This window comes from Canis lupus, chromosome 29 (assembly GCF_048164855.1).
Source record: "Canis lupus baileyi chromosome 29, mCanLup2.hap1, whole genome shotgun sequence".
Taxonomy (NCBI): Eukaryota; Metazoa; Chordata; class Mammalia; order Carnivora; family Canidae; genus Canis; species Canis lupus.
This window is the reverse complement of record NC_132866.1, coordinates 25090152-25115753: the sequence shown is the minus strand read 5'-3', so window position 1 is coordinate 25115753 and position 25602 is coordinate 25090152. Positions and strand designations below refer to the sequence as shown.

The 25602-nt window shown below is 42.9% G+C and overlaps 1 protein-coding gene across 18 annotated transcripts in view; it reads right to left on the bottom strand.

Moving 5' to 3' along the window:
* Nucleotides 1-25602, bottom strand: part of STN1 (STN1 subunit of CST complex) — a 62633-nt gene that overhangs the window by 657 nt on the left and 36374 nt on the right. For 9 of the 18 annotated variants that reach the window (XM_072805432.1, XM_072805435.1, XM_072805443.1 and 6 more), the window contains one exon: nt 19302-20096. The exons of 1 other annotated variant lie outside the window; for it this stretch is intronic. In XM_072805432.1, coding sequence (XP_072661533.1) covers nt 19936-20096 — 161 coding nt within the window. In that variant the 3' untranslated portion in view covers nt 19302-19935. Of the gene's footprint in view, nt 1-19301; nt 20097-25602 lie in introns of those variants that run through there. 8 more of the 18 variants (XM_072805439.1, XM_072805449.1, XM_072805438.1 and 5 more) reach the window with 3 other exon arrangements.

Sequence of the window (25602 nt, the reverse complement as noted above, 5' to 3'; positions counted from 1 at the left end):
TTTTTGCCAGTATTTCATGGTGTGTGTATGTGTGTGTGTGTGTGTGTGTGTGTGTTTCAATCTTCCTCATAATAGCTGTTCTTTCTGACTGCATATGTGGCAGAGGAGTGTGGTGCAGAAGGAGGGTGGGTCTGGGTTTGGATTCCTGCTCTACCATTAATTCTTTGTGCAATCTTTTAACCTTTGCGAGCTTTGTGCAAGTCATTATTTACTCTTTCTAAGCTTCAGTTTCTTGCCCATAAAATGGAGATAATAAAACTTAATTCAGAGGGTCATTGTCAGGTGAACATGAAACAATTTGTGGAAAATGGTTAGCACAGTGTGGGCACGTGTTAAATCTTCAATAACTATTAGCCGCCGCCACCACCATCATCATTACTACTTACTAAAATGAGTACATTTGTTCTCTGGTCCTGCTGGTTTGTAAAGACCATACATAACCTTCATCTTCAAACATGAAGCAACTTGGATTCATTGATTCATTCAGTAACGATTGAGTGCTTGCTCAATGAGCAAGTTAGACCAGAGCTCCACCCTTAAGGAACTTCCATTTTTAGTGTGATTTGTGCATTTGCAAATTTCTTTCTGGGTGGAATCATCAGGTGGTGGTTGTTGTTGCTCTTTCACAGAGGCCTGCTATTTCAAAGTGTTCTTGCTTGTTACTCGATTATTGATAGATCTTATTAATAATGGCTTGAGGTCTTCTAAGCTTTTCCTTAATAGTATGTGCTCCTCTGTGGGCACTGCGTTATTTATGTGCGGCACTAGAAGTGCATGTTCATCACCAGACTTCTTTGCATATGTTTTTACAAAAGCATTAAGCTGTTCATTTTCCGTGGAGTGAAACAGAAAGCCTTGTTTTCACGCTCTGCTGTGTTTAGTCTCAAAATGTCATTGTAGCTTGGCAGGGTCTATAAAACTAATTTGCAAAATTTACTACACAAAACATATTTAGGACTTGGGTAATTTTTATTGCCATAAAAGGTGACTTCTCAAAACAACTAAACATCATTGTTCTCTCTTGCCTTGGAGTGGGCTTTGAATAAGCATTTCCAGTGCATTGCTTCTGTCACCTATTGTCAGTGAGGCTAATGTTTCAAAGAATTGGCCTAGGGTGGGATATTTGATATTTTTTCCTGATCAAGCTCATCATATTCAAATTTTCTTCTTCTTCTTCTTTTTTTAAAGATTTTATTACTTATTTTTTTAATTCATGAGAGACACACACAGAGAGAGGCAGAGACACAGGCAGAGGGAGAAGCAGGCTCCACGCAGGGAGCCCGACGTGGGACTCAATTCTGGGTCCCCAGGATCAGGCCCTGGGCCGAAGGCGGCACTAAACCGCTGAGCCACCCAGGCTGCCCAAATTTTCTTCTTAAATATCCTGTTTTTCACTAGTGAAATTCATTTTTAGTTTTTAAGGGTAATTTTAAAAGCTTAGTTGAAGAAGATCTTACATGTATATACATTAGCTATTCAGGCACATCCCATGGCTAATGTAGGATAGTGCCTCAATGAGAAGAATAACACAGAAACTTGTTACTGCAAGACTGATGAGTGCATGATAAGGAGTGCAGTTGCCCTGTGGTCACCGATGTGTTCCCATTTGGAATTATAACACATTTGGATGTGGATATTGTTGCCTGAGTTTTAAACATAGTTAAAACATAGTTTAGAGGGGCACCTGGGTGGTTCTGTGGTTGAACGTCTATCTTTGGCTCAGGGTGTGATCCTGGGGACCTGGGATGGAGTCCTGCATCAGACTCCACACAGGGAGCCTGCTTCTTCCTCTGCCTATGTCTCTGACTTTCTCTGTGTCTCTCATGAATGAATAAATAAAATCTTTAAAAGCCAAAAATATAGTTTAGAAATTTGAATTTTTAGGGAGTAACATGTAGCAGCATTCTGTTTAGATGTGTATAGATGACTTATAGACGTGTATCAGACACTGGCAGTACCCTGCCCATGTCATCTCAGCCCATTCCAGAGATCTGCAGCTTCAGTGGACCTTCCATACACAGTGGCAGCCTGTCCCCTCAAGCACCTGTGTTTTTCTGCTTGGAACTTTCTCTGGCTGTCCTCTTCAGAAGCTATAGTCCCTCTGAGCCACATACAACCAGGAGGAACTAGAATTGGTGAATAAATCCCTCAACTCATTCCTTAGACAATCCTGAGGTGTGTCCACATAGTCTCTCGAGGGGCACAGTTGGATTGATCATCAATTGCCCAAAGTGCTAACCTGTTCATTAACATACCTTCATTGGCTTTCTCCTTTTCCTGTCTCACTTCCCCACACCCTCATCATGCTTCTCCAGATTATGTTCCTCCAAAATTACTTGCATCCAAATCACTGACATGGGACTGCTTTGAGGGGAGCCCACAGTTAGACGCTGTGAACATTAAATGAGGTAGAAGGATTCCCATCTAACAGATAGGGCTGTGGTGGGCACAAAATGAAGTGGCTGTCCAGTGCACAGTAGTTCTCCCAGTTACCACACCTATGCTACCTCTTTCCTTTTGAAGAACTGTTCTCCTTCCCCAAAGAACTGCCTCCCTGGCCACAGTGATTGGTTGAGATTGGAGACTTGATCCAAGCCATGAATAACACCCCACATCATTACAATTGTAATTGTCCATTGAGAGAATGTAACCCACATTGGAATAACCAGAAAATTTCCCGGGATTTTTCTAACTGATGCTACGAGAAGAGAACTTCTTTCCTCTCAGAGCTATGAAGTTATGAACCCAGAACTGACCTCAGTCATCTCTCTTACCACACAGAGAAGCCTGCTCACAATGCAAGAGTATACAGTGAATTCTCAGAGAGGCAAGGGATGAGCACTAGAAGCATCTCAGTGGCATTGGAATCTCTAGGACAGTCAATCCTAAACCAGCTCCACTCTGTCCCTCCCCACAGTTTGGTTATGTGGACTTCTCTAACACATCACCGTGTTGGCATATGCTAGTTAGAGACTTTATCACTTACAACCAAAGACCCTTACCACAGATGTTTAACTCTGGGGCAGAAAGTTGGTTTGGGAGTGAGAATGTAAAGCAGGAGGATCACTGTTTAGATACCATGTTTTTCAGTCCTACAATTTCCATTTGTTTTTTTTTTTTTTAGTTTCCAGATTTCTCCTGAACTTCTCATCTCTTCACCCAGTATATGCATCATTCACTGTAGACTCTTTAACATATTTGTCAAAGTTATTTTCAAGTCCTTGTCTGCTAAATCTAACATCTGTTTGAGCCTGTTTCTATTGACTGGTTTATGTCTTAATTATGGGTCACACTTTTCCTTTTCTTCACATATCTAGTAGTTTTTGGATAGTGAACATGGTGAATACGTTCTAGACACTGGACGCTATTATCTTCCTCTGATGAACATTGTCATGCAATAGGCAGAGAAATTATTGGTTGGATTACATCTCTTAAACTTACTTTTAGGGGTACCTGGGTGGCTTAGCGGTTGAGCATCTGCCTTTGGCTCAGGACATGATCCCGAGGTTCTGGGATCAGGTCCTGCATCGGGCTCCCTGCAGGGAGCCTGCTTCTCCCTCTGCCTATGTCTCTGACTCTCTCTGTGTCTTTCACGAATAAATAAAATCTTTAAAAAAATGTTTATGACTGGCTTTTAGGTTTTATTAGGATGGGTCTATTTTAATTTTAACCTTAGTGGCAGGGTGAATGCCTTAGTCAGAGATCCAGTCTTTACTCAGAATTCGGCCCTTGCACAGTTTCAGCTGAAAGCTTGAGCTGTTTACCAAACTGCTATAGCTTGGTAAGACTTTCAACTCCAAATTCTGTTTTCCCTGTGATAGGCAATTGTGGAAATCTCTGCTCAACCTCTCTCAGCCATTGGCTGTTGTTTTCCTCTTAGAATCCTTAGAGTTTCACCTGGACACGTACATCAAGGGTCAGCCAAGGATTTGAGAATAGTTTTAGCACCATTTTTGGGGGGCTTCCCACTCTGTGACTGAGTCTTTTCCAGAATTTTCTCTTTAATCTTCAGTCACTTTTGTTGCAATTCCTCAGAATCATTAGTCCCTTAATGACCCATACCCTGTGTAATGTACAGGGGTTGAGAACCCTGTTAGGGGTTCTCAAAATGTGGTCCCCAGACCAATGGCATTAGCCTCCTGTGGGAACTGGTTAGAAATGCAAAATTTTGGGCTCCACCCCAGGCCTAGTGAATCAGAAACTCTAGGGCTGGAGCCCAGCAATCTATATTCTAACAAGCTCTCCAGAGAGCTTGTTTGAGAATGAGTGCCTTAGGGCAAAGCTATACAGGACTTTCCCTTCCTTTACTATCTGGATGCTCTCCAATGCTGTTAAATAGGTTGGTGGGGTTTTTGTGTGTGGATGTGGGTGGGGGTGTCCAGAATTTGTAATCATTATTTGTAGAAGGGATTAGCCATAAACAAGCTACTCCGTCAGATGGGAATTTGGACGTTCACTTTTCAGGATACATTCTATACTATATACTGTTCGATTTTTTCTAAGAATCTATGTTCTTTGTCACTTAAAATACAAATTTAAAATACTTTTAATTGCGATTTGAATAGAATGTTTGTAAAATCCTGGAAGCACTTTATCGTTTTATGGAACACAGCTTGAAAATCTCTAGTTTAAACCATATGATTGACAGTATGGGTGGGGATTAGCTTCAACCATGCATAGGAGTATCTCTATGGCAACTGTCACCATAGCATCAGGCCTAGGACAGAAGTAGTAAATGAGCTTGTACAGGGTCAGGAGGAATGCAGTGTGATATCTTTCTGAGTCCCATTCCAGGAAATCCCAGAGACATGCCTCATACCTTGACAGAAGACTGCAGATAGTAGCCGGATGAAAATGACCTCTTTGCTAAGAGCTGGCTGCTCATTGCCAGCATTCCAACCTGTTTTCAGAAGGAGGCTCTTCACTCCTGTGCCCCATATTCATATCAGCTTTGGTTGATCAGGCCTCACGTGTTAACATTCACCTGCTGTCTTTGCTCCTCCATATAAGTACAGGGACTCCCCCTCAAAAGGAGTTGACCTTAAGTTTTTCAGTATGCCCACCCTGCCAGACCTATGGAATGAAGAGGAAGTTCATCTAAAAAATCACCTCGTCTTCTCTTCCTCTGCCTGCACCCCCACACAGACCTGCTGGGCTAGCAAGCAGGCACTGGGCAGTGCTTCCTCAACTTTAATGTGTACACGGGTTCCCTGCAGATCTTGTTACAACGTAAATCTTGATTTAGTGGGTGTTACGGGCTGAACAGTGTTCCCTCAAAATTCATATGTTGAAGTCCTAACCCCCACTACGTTAGAATGTGACTGCATTTGGAGAGAGGGTCTTTAAAGAGGTAATTAAGATTAAATTAGGTCATTGAGGCAGGCTCTAATCTACCTAAGATGACTGATCTCCTTAGAAGAAGAGGGGAAAGGGGGCGCCAGGGTGGCTCCATCAGTTAAGTGTCTGCCTTCAGCTCAGGTCATGATCTCAGGGTCCTGGAATCGAGCCCTGTGATGGGCTCCTTGTTCAGTGGGGAGTCTGCTTCTCCCTCTCTCTCTGTCCTTCACCGAAGCTCATGGTCTCTCTCTCTCTCTCAAGGAAAAAAAGAAGAAGGGAAGACAGACACAGAAGGAAGACCATGTGAAGACATAGGGAGAAGATGGCCATCTACAAGCCAAGTAGAGAGGCTCCAGAGGAAACCAACCCTGCATACACCTTGACCTTAGACTTTAAGTCTCCAGAACTGTAAGAAAATATATTTCTGTTGTTTAAGCCACCAGTCTGTGGAACTTTGTCATAGCATCCTTAGCTGACTAATACAGTAGGTCTGGGGAGGGAAATAATTTGCATTTCTAATAAGCTCCTGGATGATGCTGATACTGCTGGTCTAAGGACCACACTTTGAGTAGCAAAGACCTGGAGAATGTGATCCCTTTTTGTTTGATGGCAATGTCAACAGCTTCCCAAATCACTGAGTCTGTGGGGCAGAAGAGCGCTTCTTTCTTAAGCTCTGCCTTCCTTAAGATGGCTAAGGCAATTGTCTCAGCCTTTTTTATTTGCATTACTTTTGAGATATTATAAATATGAGGAACCTTTCAGGGGATGAGGTTAGATTATATAAGCAAATTAGATGCACTGGATAATAACAATACATAACTGGGGAACTCACACTCCGTCTAATGTGGGCAGCTGCCACTCTCTCTGACCCAGAATATGAGCCTTTGTCATATTTTCCAAAGTTTCAAGAGAAGCTAGAAATTTAGAATTTTACATTAAATCTCTAAATTTTCTAACTTTTTTTTTTTTTAAGATTTTACTTATTTATTCATGAGAGACACAGAGAGAGGCAGAGACACAGGCAGAGGGAGAAGCAGGCTCCATGTAGGGAGCCCGATGTGGAACTCAATCCGGGGTCCGGGGTCTCCAGGATCACTCCCTGGGCCGAAGGCAGACGCTCAACCGCTGAGCCACCCAGGCGTCCCTAAATTTTCTAACTTTTAAATGTTGGCAACTCCATCCATTTATTTTTGAGATGTGAAGCAAACGAGCTCCCTGAGGTCCTGGACATGTTCTTGATTTGTATCTTGTTTTGGGAACATACGTAGGTAAAAATTCATCAAGCTGTGTGATTAAGATTTGTATAATTTACTCCTAGTAATTTATGCCACAATAAAAAATCTGCATGGGAATGATGCATATCAACCTCAAGGTCACCTGTGGGGTGGAGGCGAGGCAGGAATGGGGTTAGTTCTACCTACATCCCCATCATGTTTCTTTAAAGAGATAGAACTGAAGCACATATGGGAAATCATCATAGCTGTCTCAGCAGCGTCCAGGTTTTCTGCCTCATTTTGTTCTGTATGTTTGAAATATTTCATAATTTAATATTTTTAATATTAAAAAATAATAATGCCTGAGAATACCAATACTATACGGGCCAAACCAAAACCTCTGGAAGTTTCTGAACTATTCTTTTGGTCTTGCTCTGAGGCTGTATTGCTGTTTAGATAAGAATGTTCATGGGCCTGACCTACATGTCCTACATGTGTCAGCTGTCCTACATGTGTCAGTAAATACCTGTCCTCCCCATGCCATGTGTGTGACATGATGTGATCCTACTCACTGAGCCCAGCATCCTATAGGACTTTCTTACTAGAAGCAGTGTTCTCACTGTAGCTTCAGATGTAGTGAAAATACAGTTTATACATCAACCCAAATGTGAAGACACTGTTGGGTTCACAGTTCAGGGCTACCTGAGAATAGGCTTCTCCGATCTTAAAAGCAATACAGCCTAATGGTTAATCTCACTGGGTCCAAACCTGGCGCTTCTGCTTACTTGTTGCGTACTCCCTCAGGCAAATTAATCTTGGCTTCAATTTCCTCACATGTAACACGGGAATGATAATAGTATCTACCTACCTGGGTTTACGTGAAGATTTAAGTTTGCTGAGTGATGGGTGCATGACTTTCAAAAATCATCAGCTATTATTAAGTACTTTTTTTTAAAGGTTTTATTTATTTATTCATGAGAGATACACAGAGAGGCAAAGACACAGGCAGAGGGAGAAGCAGGCTCCATGCAGGGAGCCCGACGTGGGACTCGATCCCGGGTCTCCAGGATCAGGCCCTGGGCCGAAGGCAGGCGCCAAACCGCTGTGCCACACGGGCTGCCCTATTATTAAGTACTTAACATTAGTGAAGTTTTAGTTCAAATATCTTTGCTACATTATGGATTAAATTTGAGGTCACAGCATTAAGAAACTGATAGGTGACCACCAGGCCTTGAAGAGAAAGTATTTTCAACTCTGATTCAGGAGAAATGTGATCAGTCATAGATACCGTTGCAAAAGCAGAGGTGGGTAACACTCACTTTCTGCCTTCAAGAGACTGACCTGTTTGCATCCTTTGTGAAAGACCCCAAACTGCTAAATTAAAAGTTAGGGGAAAAGAGTCATGGAGGCTCCAGGCTGGTTCACTTACTGGCTGCTGAAACCTCAGGACTAGGGCATCTGCCCCTCCCTCTGGATGGTGGCGTTGCTACAGCAGCCTGGCTTGTTGACATGCAGTGTTGTTGTTTGGGGCTTGTTGCTCAAGGTAATTATATTCCTCCCAGGAACAGCACCCTGCTGGCAGCTTTGTGACCCAGAAAGAGCTTTAGCAGTGACTAATAAAGCTGTGAAGGATGCATGCACCCAGATCCAAGAAAATCCATTCCCTAAAGGAATATGATTTCAATGACTTCTTAGTTGGTGCTTCTTTGCCTTTTAAGCCACAAGCATTAAGTTTGTCTGACATTCCCATTATCCCATTCTGCATTCTCCAGTAAGGCTGTAAACCCCTGAGTAAATCACTGAGACAATCACCTGAATGTAAGAGAGAAGAGCTAATTACCTCGGAGAGTGCATTTCCTATGTGGGTCTTTCCTTGAATCTCAGGAGATACATTCTTGGAGCATTCCTGCTGTCTCCGGTTCAGAAGGCCCACAGATGTGCTGGACTGTCTGTCTTTCCCTTCCATTGGCCTAAAAACTCCTGTGGCATGTCCTATTGTCTGCCCAACAGAACTTGGGAGTTGCCCTGGCCATTCCCACTCTCCTTCACCCCTAAATGGGTAACCCAAACCTCCTACTTCATTAATGTCTTTGACATCTGTCCACGTGCCATGGCCCCAGTTCAGGCCCCAGGGCCCTTCCCTGGTTCCTGTCGCACACACAGGCTCCCTGGCCTACCTGCCCTTGAGCTCACCCTTATGCAATGCTCCTCTACTCTGCTGCCAAGCGGGTCTTTCCAAAATGTAAATCTGATGCCAACTCTCAGCTTAAAATCTTTTAATGCTGTCCCCCTCCCCCCACCCACACACTGTATTCAGACTAAATATTCCCAGTATTGCCAGAATTCTGAGTTGTCAAGAAAGGCCAGAAATCTGGATTTTTATGTGAATTCCCCCTGCCATTTTGCTTATTTTTAGAGCTATTACATTTTCACATTAAAAAAATTAGAAAACATTATTGCAATAAGTCTTCCACCCACTCCTGGCCCCAATTCCCTAACTGACGAGGCCACCTCTGTTACCAGTTACTTCTGTAGCCTTTCAGACATACACAGAAACACATGCATACACATTCGCACACACACACTTTTTTTTAAAATATAGATGATAGCCAATTTTTAAAAAATTTTTATTTATTTATGATAGTCACAGAGAGAGAGAGAGAGAGAGAGGCAGAGACACAGGCAGAGGGAGAAGCAGGCTCCATGCACCAGGAGCCCAACGTGGGATTCGATCCCGGGTCTCCAGGATCGCGCCCTGGGCCAAAGGCAGGCGCCAAACCGCTGCGCCACCCAGGGATCCCCGCCAATTTTTTTATGATATAAAATTTTAAACTTCTGAGGGTCAAATAGGACGCATTTGGATCCACGGTCATAAATTATGTAGGCATGTGCTATGACCCACTTGATCGAAAGTTGCCTGAAGACAGGGGTGAAGCTTTTTCTTGGCATCCCCCTCTATACCTGGCATGATGCTTTGCACATAGCTAGCACTCAATAAGTGCATCCATTTATACACTTATTAAACACCACTCTGTGCCTATTGCTGGGTCTGTCACAGACCTCCAGGTGAACTGTGACAAGGGCACCCTCTGAGGAAACATGAGAGCTGTTAGTTAAGTCTATCTAGGTAAGTCTCCAGCCCTGGGGAAACATAACCAGAACTCCACCGGCTATAGTTCACCAGCCCCACCCCCACCCCACTTTCCCTGGTTACCTGATTCTACAACAAATGGACAGAAAAAGCAGATCACTTCCTGTTCACAGGCTTGCCCCGACGGGGTTTCTGCTTGTGCTGACACCAGCATTCCCAAGCCAGCTGTCATTCCCAGAAGTGGTGATTCCATTTTTTGCCCTCCACCAGGTCAAGGCAAGCTGGAACGGGCCAGAAACCACAGGCACAGGCAGTTAGCTGACTCCTCCTGGGGCTCTGGGCTGGGCTGGGCTCCTGGAATGAGTAAGGCCTTTTCAAGCTTCTTCACGTTGGGAGAAGACTCACTGCTCAGGTGGTTTGCGGCCCTTCTCCTAAGTTAGATCCTATTTGCTCACTAGCCTGTGGGCCCGGTCATCCCTGGCTGGTTAGCATGCAGGACGTGGCAGAACAAGGTAATAGGTTCAGTTCATGATATGGTGAACCCTGCTGAGGAAATGTAACAAACTCTTATCACAGTTCTCCTGCTCCCCAACCCCCCATCCTTGAGAAGGATGTTTCTGCCATGACACAGGACAGGTGGGTGTCACAGGCAGCATGCTTCTGTGGAGGGGTCATAGGCAATCCCCCTGGAACTGTGCTGTGACCTCCTCTCTTTCTCTCCCACTCAAGAGGCCATTCTGGAATGTAAGTCGGTGGGAGCATGAATTTGTTCTAAGACTCACTTTGAATATATTCTAATTGTAGTGCTATATGAATCTTACTCCCAAAACTCATATAAGTGAGACTTGTCATATTCCTTTCTTTATTTCAAGTTACCTTGAACTTAAAGACCTCATCCTCTGTGCAGGCAGGAAAATAATATTGGTAGGTAGCAGGTGGAGCAGCCTCTCTCTCTTTCCCTGGGGATGTGTGAAAATCCAGGAGGTTACATAGACCTGGAAAACAGAGACTAATCCACTCTTCTCCTGAGACCAAGTGTTCTGCTGACATACCCCCAGGCTGTCCCTGCAGAGAAGGCTTGCACAGCTTCCATTCCAAGCTTGGGAATCTTGGCTAACGCAGGGAATCTGAGGCCAAAGTTCTAAGCCTCAGAGAGACACCACAAAGCTGCTGCATAGAAGTCCTGCCCTCCTGCCCACCTGCCTCAGGCACCGTAGGGAGTACATTCTGGTCTGCAATGCCTGGAGTCCACTAATCTCCAATCCCTCCTAGGCTCCAGGCTTCCAGAAAACATAAGCCAGGTTGTCTGCACAAACAACTTCTGCATTTGGCCCCCAAACCAACCTCCCGGAGGCAAGGCTGGCTTCCTGCTCAGAAAGAAGAAATTAAACACAGGAAAAACAAACCCCCGTGCAAAGAGCTCAAAATATTACCCTACCACCTAATTTGTATTAGAATAAACTAATCATTCACAGATTTCTGTACATGACAAAATTCAGTACTCATCATGAGTCCATTGTGGCACACGTCACAGCTTATGCGGTGCCGCCATTGCTTTGTTCTACAGTAGAGCAGGGGAAAAATGGATCTTCTGTCCTCACCCTTGCTTTATTTCCCCCATTCACTGATTGTCCTTGGAACAAAAAAAATAAAAACCCTTCTCCCTGAGGAAGTGATTTCTAGGCAGAAGATTATCAAAGGGGCTGCTGCCCAGTGCCCCAATTAATTGTACCAAATCCAGTCAATGATGAAAATACAAGCATCACCTTATTACGATAATTCTGCAACACTGATTAAAGTGGAAGTGGCATTAAAACCATTTCTATTCCTAAAACTATCTTCTCCACTTAATTAGCACTTTCTTAACAATCCATTTTCAAATTAATATGGCTAAGGACAATGTCAGTGAACCAGAGCTGAATAGTCTCTGGTCTAGGAGAGGTCTGCATCGATAATATGATGACTGCCTTCATGTATTAGTGTATGTTATATTTGGGCAGGTAAGGGACCCAAGCACTTGAAGTAGCAAAATGGAAACCTTGAGGTTTGAGTTCTTCACGATGTTTATTCAAGCTGTGCATCAACTAGGATCTCAGTAGCAGGTCTGTGGACTGGTTCTGTAGCTGACACCACTGCAGAATATAGGATCAGGGCCATTCTCAGCCTCTTCTGAAATCAATGCTTACTATCCAGGGCAAAAGTGCATCTGTCTCGAGGTTGCCCATAATGACAAATACTCAAGACTACTCATACATAAAAAAATATAAAAGCAAACGAAACCCAGAAATCATTTTTACCTATCAGATGGTTGGTGATTAAAACCACAGATAGTACATATTATAGATGAACTTGCAGGCAAACAGTAGATTCATAAATCATTGATAGGAGTATAAATGGCCCAGTCTTTTTGGTGAGTAATGTGTCAATGTCTATTTGAATTCTTAAATGCTCATGCCCTATTTCCTGGCAGTTGCATGCAAATGTACCATACAAATATACTTGCAAGTATATGGCAAGAAAGGAAAACTGTATAAGGATGTTTCCTGAAGAACTGGTGGCAATAGAAACAAACTGGAAACCAGTTAAATATTTCTCAACAGGAATATGGTTAAATACATTAAAGGACAGCCACGTGAGGGAATTTTGTGATCATTTAAAAGGATGTGGTCAGGAGCGCCTGAGTGGCTTAGTTGATTAAGCACGCAACTCTTGGTTTCAGCTTAGGGTCATGAGATAGAGCCCTGCTTTGGGTTCTGTGCTCAGCAGGGAGGCTGCTTGAGGTTCTCCCTCTCCGTCTGCCCCTCCCCCTGCTCACATACTTCCTCTCTCTCTCTCAAAAATAAATAAAAACTTAAAAGAAAAAAAGGATGTGGTCAAATAGTTGTTTTGATGACTATAACTCTGTAATATACGGTTGGCCCTTGAACAACAGGGGTCTGAACTATACAGTTCCACTTATACATAGAATTTTTTTTGATAGATACAGTACTCTAAATTTATGTTCTCATCCTTATGATTTTTAATAACATTTTCCTTTCTCTAGCTTACTTTTCTATAAGAATACCATATATAATATATGTAACATACAACATTTGTGTTAATTGACTGTTTATGTTATTGGCAAGGCTTCCAATCAATAGTAGGCTATCAGCAGTTATGTTTTTGGGGAACCCAAACTTATGTCTGGATCTTTTTTTTTTTTTTTAAGATTTTATTTTATTTATTTATTCATGAGAGACACAGAAAGAGGTAGAGACACAGGCAGAGGGAGAAGCAGGCTCCTGGGGAGCCTGATGTGGGATTCGATATCAGGACCCCAGGATCATGCCCTGAGCCAAAGGCAGACATTCAACAGAGCCACCCAGGCATCACTATACCTGGATCTTGATGGCACAGGGCATCAGACCCCTAGCCTCCATGTTAAGGGCCAATTGCAGTTTAAAATCAGGAAATGTGATGCCTGTGACTTTGTTCTTTTTCAAGATTGCTTTGGCTATCTGGGGTCTTTTGTGGTACTATACAAATGATTGTTTTTTTCTATTTCTGTGAAAAATGCCACTGGAATTTTTATAGAGATTGTTTTGAATCTTTAGATTGCTTTGGATGGTATAGACATTTTAACAATATTAATGCTTCTAATCCCTGAACATGGACTATCTTTCCATTTACTTGTGCCTATTTGAATTTCTTTGATGCGTGTTTTTTTTTTTTTATGATAGTCACACAGAGAGAGAGAGAGAGAGAGAGAGAGAGAGGCAGAGACACAGGCAGAGGAAGCAGGCTCCATGCACCAGGAGCCCGACGTGGGACTCGATCCCGGGTCTCCAGGATCGCGCCCTGGGCCAAAGGCAGGCGCTAAACCGCTGCGCCACCCAGGGATCCCCTGATGCGTGTTTTATACTTTAAGTATACAGATGGTTTACCTTCTTGTTTAAATTTATTCCTAAGTATTTTATTGTTTCCAATGCTATTTTATTTATTTTTTTTTTTATTTTTATTTTTTGTTTTTTTTTTTTAATTATTTATGATAGCCACACAGAGAAAGAGATAGAGAGAGAGAGGCAGAGACACAGGCAGAGGGAGAAGCAGGCTCCATGCACCGGGAGCCTGACGTGGGATTCGATCCTGGGTCTCCAGGATCGCGCCCTGGGCCAAAGGCAGGCCCTAAACCGCTGCGCCACCCAGGGATCCCTCCAATGCTATTTTAAATGAGATTGTTTAACTGCATTTTAAAACAGCTTGTTGTTAGTATATAGAAATACAACAGATTTTTTTACAACTGGAAAATAAAAGGACGTGGTTAATCTTCATGCTAAAGTAGAAAAAACCTCTAATATAGAGGAATAAATTAAAAGCCAGGATATAAAATGCTGATATATTTTTTTCTGGAAGGATAGATGAAATAGTAATGTGGTTATTTTTCTAAAAATATACATATAATCCAAAAAAGAAAAAAACAGAGTACCTGGAAAGTGGTAGACCATTTCTCCTCATTCTTTGTCCTTATTGATATGTATTTAAAAAAAAAAAAAGTTTTTTGTTTTTTGTTTTTTTTGGTCTTTAAGAATGAGACATGAGGCTACAGAGGCGCCTGGGTGGCTCAGTGGTTGAGCCTCTGCCTTCAGCTCAGGGCACCGTCCTGGAATCTCGGGATTGGGTCCTGCATTGGGCTCCTGCAGGGAGCCTGCCTGCTTCTCCCTCTGCCTCTATGTGTCTCTCATGAATAAATAAATAAATCTTAAAAAAAAAAAAAAAAGAATGAGGCTGTATGTGTATAAAAGTTGAAACATGTCTGTGACAGATTGTGCTTTCCAAAAATGGCCAGGGCAATATTCCTGGTTCTATAGGCCCTTCTAGAACTTTGTTACTCCCGATCAGGAGGTGGTTTATTCACTCCTCTGGGTGGGACTTTGACAGCTTTGGCAATGAGAAAACCACGGAAACGACACTGTGTGACTTCTGGGGCTATGCGCAGAATGGCCATACAGCTTCTATGAGGATCATGCTGTCTCTTGGGATGCCTACCCTTGGAATGCAGTCATCATGCTGTAAGGAATCCCAATCTAGTCCACAATTCAGTGGTTTGGAGTATGTTCACAGTTGTGCAAACATCACTGCCACCTAATACCAGAAGATTTCTATCAACCCAAAAGGAAATCCTATACTATCCTATCCAATCCCCTCCATCCCCCAGGCCCTGGCAACCACTATCTTTTTTCTCTATGAATTTGCCTATTCTAGATACTCCAGATAAATGGAACCATACAATATGTGGCCTCTTGTATCTGGCATCTTCCACTTAGTGTAATGTTTTCAAGGTCCATCCATGTAGTATGTATCAGTACTTCATTCCTTTGTGTGGCTGAATAATACTCCATTGTATGGATACACATTTGTTCATCCACTCATCACTTGATGGATACATGGGTTGTTTTCACTTACTGGTTGTCAGGAATGATAGTGTTATCAACATCGACATAGAATTTTTTGTGTGGACATGCCCTCAAATCTCTTAAGTACTTTAAAATCACCTATTAGGGGCACCTGGGTGGCTCAGTGGTTGAGCATCTGCTCAGGTCATGATCCCGGGGTCCTGGGATTGAATCCCGCATTGGGCTCCCTGCAGGGAGCCTGCTTCTCCCTCTGCCAATGTCTCTGCCTCTCTCTATGTGTCTCTCATGAATAAATAAAATCTTTAAAAAATTTTAAAAATAAAATCACCTATTAATATTAAATAACACATAACACGTAATAATTAAATGATACAATTAAGATAATTCTTATTCATCAAAACAGGTTTTCTATAGAGCAGCCAACCTGCTCCCTCATAGTAATGCAGATGTCCTACAGAACACCACATAGACTTAATAAAATAGCACTACTTCCAGACTTTTCACTAATTTACATAAGCCTTTCACCGAATCAGTCTGAGCTAATGACATACCACTTTACTACCTAAAAAAACTATTATGTGGTATTCAAAATTTCTCTCTTTATGTTCCACGATGAAACCTATCACTTTAATTTGACACACAGGGAAAGACTTCGGTCCCTTCAGGAATTTGGGATCTGATTTACAATTCTTATGAACACAGCCTTGTGCTGTACTGTGACTTACTTTTTGGGTTTATTTAATAAAACTTCAGGAAAAATAGGCTGTATTTAAAAATAAATTCTGTACAAGCTTCATCACGGTCATTTGGAGTCTGCCGTATGCTTCACATTCATCTCGTAAGGAAACAATGAGATGCTTCTCTGGGAAACTGCTATAGAGGCTACTTGTAGAGGAGAAACCACACTAATAAGACAGTATGGATGCTTTCCCTGATGGAAAATTACAAGTTTGCTTGGTTTCAATCGTTGGCACCAAATCCTGGGTTCCTCATCACTGAATTGACTTCTTTCCACTTGGCTTTCTCTCGGCCAGTGTCCTGGCACACTATCAGAGGGAAAAATAATTAGAAAGAAGTGTCTTTTAGGGTTGAGGAGCGCTGGTAGCTTACCAGATGGAGAGAATCACAGAGCTTCACACAAACCCCTGTCCGGACAGAAGCACTACTTGTCCTCCTGCTTACATAAACCATACACAGTATTCATGCCTCCTGAGAAGTGCACACTGAGAGTGCCAGGATGTTTCCCTCTTCTTCAGGGGAAGCCTCTGGTGGTTCTTCAGGGCATGAGCAGTGACCCAACTGTCGTTAGTCCCAAAGAATTTTCCAAGGGCTCTGCTCATCTTCTCAGAGTTCTTCTGCTGCCATGGGATTTAAGGCATCTTATTCCTGGTTTGCTCATCATTCAGGTTGTGTGGGGTGGGGAGTCAAAAGCAGCTTTATAATTTTTGTAGAAATAACAATTGCTAATTGTAAAATTGTCAACTACAGATATGTAGCTAAAAAGCATCTTATATCTCATCTTACAGGATCCAGTGGGTCACTTTGGTTTTTCTAGTAATCTCTGCTTGATATGTAATTATTCATAGAGCATTTCTCAAATATACTTATGAACGTGGTGTTTAATCTGTGTTCAACCAGAAGCTGACTGTGAGACAAGGACTGGAAAGGAAGGGACTCATTTGGGAGATATAGCACATAGTAATGAGGAGTGGGGAAGATGGGGGAGGTAAGGCAGCCAATCAAGTGTGGCTGTCAAGTCAGCTGCTGCTGCAGGTGGATGGAGATTAATCCCACAAAGAAACTCTGGAAAATGGTGTAGAACACGTGCCTCAGAGATCTTATTTGAAGGGCAAGTGTACTGGGGTGTTTATACCCCAGGTCCCACTAGATGAGCTGTTCCTAGTGGGCTTAATTTTGAGCCTCAACAGCCTTCCAAGACACTGGAGAAAGACATTCCCCCTCTCCCCCCTGGGGGGGGGGGCGGAAAGAAGGGAAGATCCTTGCAGGTAGAGGGCAGCCAGACATATACACAGAAGTGGTATCATTTAAAGGATAGCCAGGCACTGCTCTAGAGGCAGGGGACACAGCAGGAAACAAAACAGAGAAAGAGCCCTGTCCTCATAGGGCATTTCTTCTGCGGGAAAGACTGATAATAAAGGAAGTAAGAAATATATGTAAGGTGTCACATGATGATGAGTCCTGTGGAGAAAAATAAGTACTGAAAAGTCCTTGAGGGAGGGAGAAAGGGTTGGTTCTGATTCACAAAAGAGGGACCAGGGCAGGCCTTAGCAAGACGGCATCCTCAAGGAAAGACCCAAAGGAGGGGAGGGAAAAGGCTGTCTCATGGTTGCCTGGGTAAGAAACATTCCAGGCAGAGGAAACAAACACTAAGGCCTTACGGCAGGAGTGTCCCTGGGGTGTGAGGGACAGGAAAGCCTGTGAAGCTAAGCGGGGTGGGCGCAGGGGGCAGATTGCAGAGAGGAGGCCCAGCAGAGCAGAACCTTGTTGATACTGGGAAGCCCTGTAAGGGTCCTGCCTGGAGCAAGAGCCTCGGGAGAGCAGAAGTAGAGGACGACAGACTCTAGCTTCTACTTGAACAGATGGCTCTGGCTGCTGTGTGAAGAGTGGACTGGGGAGGGTCAGGAGGCAACTGCAATACGCTCCAGTGGAACAGTGCAAAGCCATTAGATTCTAAAAATACGTATAAGGTGGAACCAAGGTGACCAGTAGGAAGGTTGGATGTGGAATGTGAGAGAAAGAAGAGTCAGAGTGTTTGGCCTGAGCACCTGGAAAGAGAAGGAGGCCTTTTCCTGAATCAGAAAAAACTTGAGAAGGAACAAGTCTTTGGTCAGGGGTAATTAGGTGCCCGGCTGTGGGTATAAAGTTGTGGTGTCTTATAGACACTAAGCGGAGGCGTTGGTAGGAGGCTGAATGTAGGGGTCTGGGGTTCAGAAGAGGTCCTCACAGGATAAAATATGGTGAGTCTGTCAGCATATGGATGGTCTGAAGACCTCCAAGGGAGCAAGCTACACAGGAATGATGAGGTCTAACACAACACTGAGCTCAGGGAGATGAGACCATGAAAAGGACATTGAGAAAGGGCACCCAGTGTGGTGTCCTGAAAACCAAGTGCAGAAAGTCTTTCTAGGAGATGAGACTGATCAACTGTACGTGTATACCCGGGCCACATTTATACAGATGTGCATGCAGAAACATCCTCTCTGTATAGAGATACAGATACAAGTAATTTAGAGCAATAGTGGTATACTATATAAACAGATCTGCGACTCAATTTTCTTGGTAAGTGTCCCATGGGAATGCTATCAGTCTACTCCATCATTTAACGGTTGCAGAGTATTGTACTGTATACATGTATCATAATTAATTTTTCCCTATGGATATTTTCCCCAATTATAGAACCCTAATTACACAGCAATGGGAATCTTGTGCATTCCTCTCACACCTGTGTGGTTGTCTCCTTGGGATAAACCCTGGAAATGGGGTTGCTGATTCAAGACTCCTTCCTGGGCAGCCTCAATAATCTACGATGTATTCAACATGGAACATCCTTTGCTATTAAGGAAGAACTCCTGGGGTGTTATTCCAAGTAGACCCCATTTACGGGGAAACTTCCAAATGCACAGAGGACACAGGGCAGCTATCTGGGTAAACTTCTGTTAGAAGGAGGGCAGATGTTTGGATCAAGTAGAAAAGTCCACGACAGGAAGCAATGTGTTGGTACTAGCCTTCAGCCTGACATATGAAACTGCAGCCAATTTCTGTGTATAAAAACCACTCCATTTCCACATAGAACAGAACAACTCTCAAGGCCTGCAGGCTCTCCAGCAGAGCCACTAAGAGCTTATTACGTCAAGAGCAAATGCAGCAGACGAAGGCAGATGTGCCTTTTTGCAATGACTGTAATTAACTTCCAATCTTTCTCCACACTTTATTTTTGCTGGCTGGATTTGTCATTTAGCTGTTAGAACAAGCCTACTACATATCTCAGAATTTTCCCCTTTACCTTGTCATTCCTAGCAACACCATGACTCCATCACCTGTCTGGGCACATACAGAGTCTTTGTCTGGATGTCAGGACGCCTTGCACATTTAGTGGTAACCTTGAAAACAGTATCTACCGGCCAGGCAAGGGACTTCAGGGCATTAAAGGACAATGTCTTTAGTCACGTATATCATCAAGTTTAGGGAAATACACTGAGACACCTTTTGATTCGTAAGGAAAGAAGTTAATGACCAACACAGCCATGCCTTGGATCCATTTATTCCCATCTCCGGGTGGGTCTGTAAACAACATCCATCCCAGGATTCAGAATCCACCACTGGTACTTGACCCTTGGAAATCACAGATGAGTGATATTCATCCAAGAATGAGTTCCCTACACTAAGTTCTTAACCACTGAGAGAGGCCTACAAGAATGTACCACCTGCCAGTCTGAAGTTTTAAAATGTTTTAGGTCTGTGTGATCTGGCTATATGCTTTTCAGTTCACTTTACCATGTGACATCCCTTTACTATGACAGAACCCTAAGCCACACACACACCAATTCAGCCACTTATACTTTCTTCCCTTCTGCTCCAAGGGTAAATGTCTGGTCCAGTATGGAGGTCAACAGGGAGGGTTTTCTTCTATGTCATGGCCGAAATAAAAGTTATTTTATCCCAAGGATATGGCAGCTAGAGGGCAGCCTACAGAATTTATGCCAAATTCCATTCCTTAAATAATATTTCACAGTTTATTATGAGACAATCGCCACCAGACCTATAGGACTCAGGGTGATGTTTAAAATCAGAGCCCAGGAGTGACCACCACCCCGTCTTCCTCTTCCCTGGCCTGGCCCCGCCCACGCCGTCCACTGGTCTCTCCTCAGAAGGCCTCTCCTCAGAACGCCGTGTAGTAGTGCTCTGTTGTGCTGACGATGTCACTCTGGTCCTCCAGGAGCTCCAGCACCTGCTGCAGCACACCTTCACTCAGGCCCGGGCTGATGCTCAGGCGAGCACAGGCCAAGATGTGCTGGAAGTGGCAGCCCTTCTCGGTGTCTGCTGAAAAAGGCAGTTGGCTAAGTCTGGCATGCCTGTCAGGCCCCCCTTCCCCTTCTTAGCCCTCCCCCTCCAAAGCTCCCAAGTCAGGACCTGCATTTTAACAAAAGCCCTGTTCTCAGGACCCTGATTTCACCACATGACGTGGACTCACAGCTCAGGAACTTGGGCCTTCCAACTTCAGGGAATGCTAATCATTTATTATCTATAACCGAATGGATTTTTAGTACTGACAATCTTTTTCCTCTAGTGCAGTTACATGCATGAGGGCACCTATTCAGGGCTGAACCCACAGCTTCCCAGGCGGAAGCCATCTTGAGATGGACAACAGAGCTGGTTACGGCAGACTCCACAGTCCTCCCGTAAGTCCTGACTAACGAGACAGCCTGGGGAGGAAGGGATTCTGACCACTACTCCGTTCTCATTCCTCTCTGCCTAGGCTTCCGAGCAGTCCTGTCCACGATGGCTGTGTTCTAGTAATCTGCTTTCCTCAAAAAAACCCAAGACCATTTAGTTTACAATGATAAAAGTTCAGGGTTTAGCAACCTCTTTCCTACTTCAAACCAATGATTTAGAGAAGTGGAATGGACAGTGAAGCTGTGACCATTAGAGGGTCAGGGAATCAACTCAATGGGTTGTGTGATTAGCATTTGTTTCCTTATCAACAGATTAAGAAAGAAGGGAATAGGAAATTACAAAATGCATTGCATTATGGTACTATAAGTATTATTTTGTGAAACTTTTTACCTGTATATAAATATACACATGTATAAGTATATGCATTTTTTTCATGTATGTGTATGTATATATATGTATGTGTGTGTGTGTGTATATATATATATAGTACTGGATCATGATGTAAAATGCATTTGTTACTCTGAGTCAAAGTCAAACCTCATTACTGAAAACAAACCCTCCCCAGATTCACTTAAAGCCCCCCTGCAGGGCCAGGCTTGGCCTCTCCATTGCATCCCCAGCATCTGGCACATCTGTTGCTCCACACAGTTACTGAATGTTGTTTTCAGAGAATAGAATGCTTTAGGCTACAGGAAGGTGATTAAAGAGGTATCGTGGTGTTGGGCAAAGCATGGTTTGGGAGGTGGCGCACCTGAGCCCCAGTTTTCTCACCAATGGTGGGGGGGAGGGACTAAGCAGGGGGGAGGGGGAGGGGGAGGGACTAAGCAGGGGGGAGGGGGAGGGCACCCCTGGGGTCCTTTCCAGCTCTAAGAGTCAGAGAATATCACAAGCAGTGCTCTTGAGCTAACGGAGACTTGCTAAATTCTGACCTCTAGTGGCCCTGTCAACTCAGCACTCCTCCCTGTTTGGGTTGCTGTTGAACAGCTTGCCACCTTCACTGGTTTCCAGGCTGTTGCTTCAACATTCATTCCATAAAGACTTCCCGAACCCTACAATGTGTGTAGTGCTGCAAAAGGAGGAGCAAGTGACAGAGGGAGAGCTGACTCCAGAGTCCAACAGACCCAAATTCAAGTACTAGCTCCAACTCAGGCAGAGCAGTTCACATCTCTGGAGGTGTAAGATGGAAAGAGTATCATCTACTTCACCAGAGGCTGTGGGGACTAAAGGAGCCCTGTGGCGGGTGCTTCCTACATGGCAATGATGACGACAATGTCATCTTCATAACCCAGATGGTGCACGTGACCTAGTCCCTATTCCAAAGCAGCTTCAGCCCTTCCTGGGAAGGGTGATGCTGGAGGGTAGAGAGGGACTCCAACCAAACTAGGCCTGTACATGGCAGAGAGGGAGCACTGGGACTCTCACCACACTTGGGTTTTCATAGGTCTTTGCTGGGCCTGGACGCCCAAGCTCAGGGATCAAGAGGACCTATGGACACATGTGGGGCCCCAAGCAGTGATGCTAACTGCCCCGAAGGCCTTAGACGATTTCTTCAGAAAGGCCATGCTGCCATCTGGGGGTTGTCTGGGAGGGATGCTCACAAAGTGACCTTCCAGTCACATGGGGAGAAGGACTGGTATTAGTTTTGCTTTATGTGTTTGGTAGAATTCACCAAGAAGCCATCAGGTCCAGAGCTTTTCTTTGTTGGTAGATTTTTAGTTACTGATTCAATCTCCTTATGAGTTAGAGCTCTATTCAAATTTCCTTTTTCCATGTGATTTAGTCTTGGTAGCTTTTGTTTCTAGGAACCTGGCCATTTCATCTGGTTATCCAGTTTGTTAGCATGAAGCTGTTCACAGTACTCTTTTACAATCTTTATTTCTGTACAACCAGTACTAATGTCCTCATTTTCATTTCTGACTTTAGTAATTTGAGTCTTTCCTTTTTCTTCTTCGTCTCCCTTGAGCTAAAGTTTTGGCAATTTTGATTTTTTTCAAAGAATCCACTTTTGGTTTCATTTTCTCTATTATTTTCTATTCTCTACTTCATTTATCTTTGCTCTAATTGTTTTTATTGTCTGTCTTCTTCTGCTAGCTTTGGTTTAATTTGTTCCTCTTTTATCTAATTCCTTAAATTGTCAGAAGTTCGGTTTTGATTTGAAATTCCTCTAATTTATAGTGTGTTTGTAGCTATAACATTCCCTTTAATGCTGTGTCTCCTAAACTTTGATTCCTCTAGCTATTTTCCAATTTCCTTTGTGATTTCTTCTCTTATCTACTAGTTAAGAGTGTTAATTTCCACAAATGTGTTAAGTTTTCTAGTTTTGTCACTGATTTTTAACTTTATCCCACTGTGGTCAAGAAAATACTCTGTATGGTATCTTTTTGTAATCTACTGAGACTAAGTAGTAACCTAACATATGCTCTATCCTGGAAAATGTCCCATGTGCACTTGAGAAGAATGTGTATTCTATTGTTGGAGTGTTTTGTGTAGGTCTGTTAGGCCCAGCTGATTTCTCGTGGTGTTCAAGTCCTCTTTTTCCTTATCTTCTGTCTGTTGGTTCTATCCATTATTGAGAGTAGGGTATTGATGTCTCCAAATAGTACTGTAGAACTATTTATTTCTCTTTTCACTTTCATCAATTTTTGCTCCATCTATTTTGATGGTGTCATTAGGTACATAAATGTTTATAATTGCTATATCCTCTTGCTGTATTGAAACTTTTAGTAATATATAGTGTCCTTTTTTGGTTTTAGTAATATATAATGTCCTTTAAAACTTTTGGTTTTAAAGTTGGTTTTAGGGATCCCTGGGTGGCTCAGTGGTTTAGTGCCTGCCTTCGGCCCAGGGCGTGATCCTGGAGTCCCGGGATCGAGTCCCATGTCGGGCTCCCCGCATGGAGCCTGCTTCTCCCTCTGCCTGTGTCTCTGCCTCTCTCTCTCTCATGAATAAATAAATAAAATCTTAAAAAAAAAAAAAAGTTCGTTTTATCTGGTATTAGTATAGCCGCCCCTGCTCTCTGTTGGTTATTTTTATTTGCACAGGTTATCTTTTTCCAACCTTTCACTTTCAATCCATTTGTGTCTTTGGATCTAAAGTGGTGGCATTTCTTTCTTTCCTTTTTTTTAAAGATTGATTTTTTAATTTATGTACATATGTATGTATGTATGTATGTATGTATTTCTTTATGACACACAGAGAGGCAGAGACCAAGGCAGAGGCAGAGGGAGAAGCAGGCTCCATGCAGGGAGCCTGATGTGGGACTCGATCCTGGGACCACGGGATCACACCTGAGCCAAAGGCAGATGCTCAGCCGCTGAGCCACCCAGGCATCCCTAAAGCGGTTGCATTTCTATAGACTAAAAATGAGCTATCAGAAAGAGAAAATAAGAAAACAGTCTCATTTATAATTGCATCAAAAATAATTAAGTATCTAAGAATAAACTTAACCAAAGAAGTGAAAGATCTGTACTCTAAGAATGATAAGACGCTGGTGAAAGAAACTGAAGATAAACAAATGGAAAGACATTCTATGCTCATGCAATGGAAGAATTAAGATAAAGATAAGCTGGGCGGGGAGTGTAGAGGAGAAGCAGACACCCTGTTAAGCAGGGAGCCCGACCTGGAACTCAATCCCAGGACTCATGACCTGAGCTGAAGGCAGAAGCTTAAAGGACTGACCCACCAAGATGCCCCACCATAAGACTTCTAAAAGAAAATATAGGCAGTAAACTCTTGGGACATCAGTCTTAGCAATATTTTTTGGATCTGTCTCCTCAGGTAAGGGAAACAAAAACAAAAATAAACAATTGGGACTACATTGAACTTTTTAAAAAAGCATTTGCATATGAAGGAACCATCAACAAAACCAAAAGGCAACCCACTAAATATGAAATATCTGTGCATGGCAGATCTATAAGAGGTTAATATTCAAAACATATAAAGAATTCATATAACACCAAAAATACAAACGATCCAATTAAAAAAGACCTGAATAGACATTTTTACAAAGAAACCACACAGATGGCCAACAGACACATATCAAAAGATGCTCAAAAGCACTCATCATCAGGGAAATGCAAATTAAACCCACAATGAGATACCACCTTATACCTGTCAGAATGGCCAGAATCAAAAAGTCATCAAGAAATAACAAATGTTGGAGATGTGGAAAAAAGGGGATCCTCAAGTACTGTTGGTGGGAATGTAAACTGGTGCAGCCACTATGGGAAATAGTATAGGGGTTCCTTAAAAAATTCAAAATTGAAATACCATATGATCCAGCAATTCCATTTCTGGACATGAAATTCCATTTCATTTATCTGAGGAAAATGAAAATACTAGTTTGAAAGATATATCTGCCCCCTTATATTCACTGCAGCATTATTTACAATAGCCAAGATAAAGAAATAATCCAAGTGTCCATCGATAGATGAATGGGTAAGGAAGATACAGTGTGTATATACAATGGAACATTACTCAGCTATAAAAGAGAATGAGTTAAAAAAAAAAAAAGCGAATGAGTCTTGCCATTTGCGAAAATGTGGATAGACTTAGAGGGTATCACACTAAGTGAAGTCAGTCAGAGAAAGACAAATACCATATGATTTCACTCATATGTGGAATCTAAAAACCAAAACAAACAAAACAGAAACAGACTCATAACTACAGAGAACAAACTGGTGGTTGCCAGAGAGGAGGGGAGTGAGAGAATGGATGAAGTAAGTGAAGTACAAACATCCAGTTATAAAACAGTGACATGAATGTAAATAGAGGTAAAAGTCAATATTTTAATAACTTTGTACGGTGACAGATGGTCACTAGACATCATGGTGATCATTTTGTAATGTATATAAATGTTAAATCACTACACTATACACCTAAAACTAATATAATATTGTAAACCAACTATACTTAATTTAAAGAAGAGAGGTGCCTGGGTGGCCCAGTCGGTTAGGTAACTGACTTTTGATTTCAGCACAGATCATAATCTTCAGAGCCCCCTGTTGGACTCCCGGCTCAGCGAGAAGTCAGCTTCAGAGTCTCTCTCTCCCTCTGCCCTCCTCCCGCTCACGCATACTCTCTCTAAAATAGATGAATAAACTTAAAAAAAGAGAAAACTGATGCAGAGGCCTGCCCAAGATCACACAGCTAC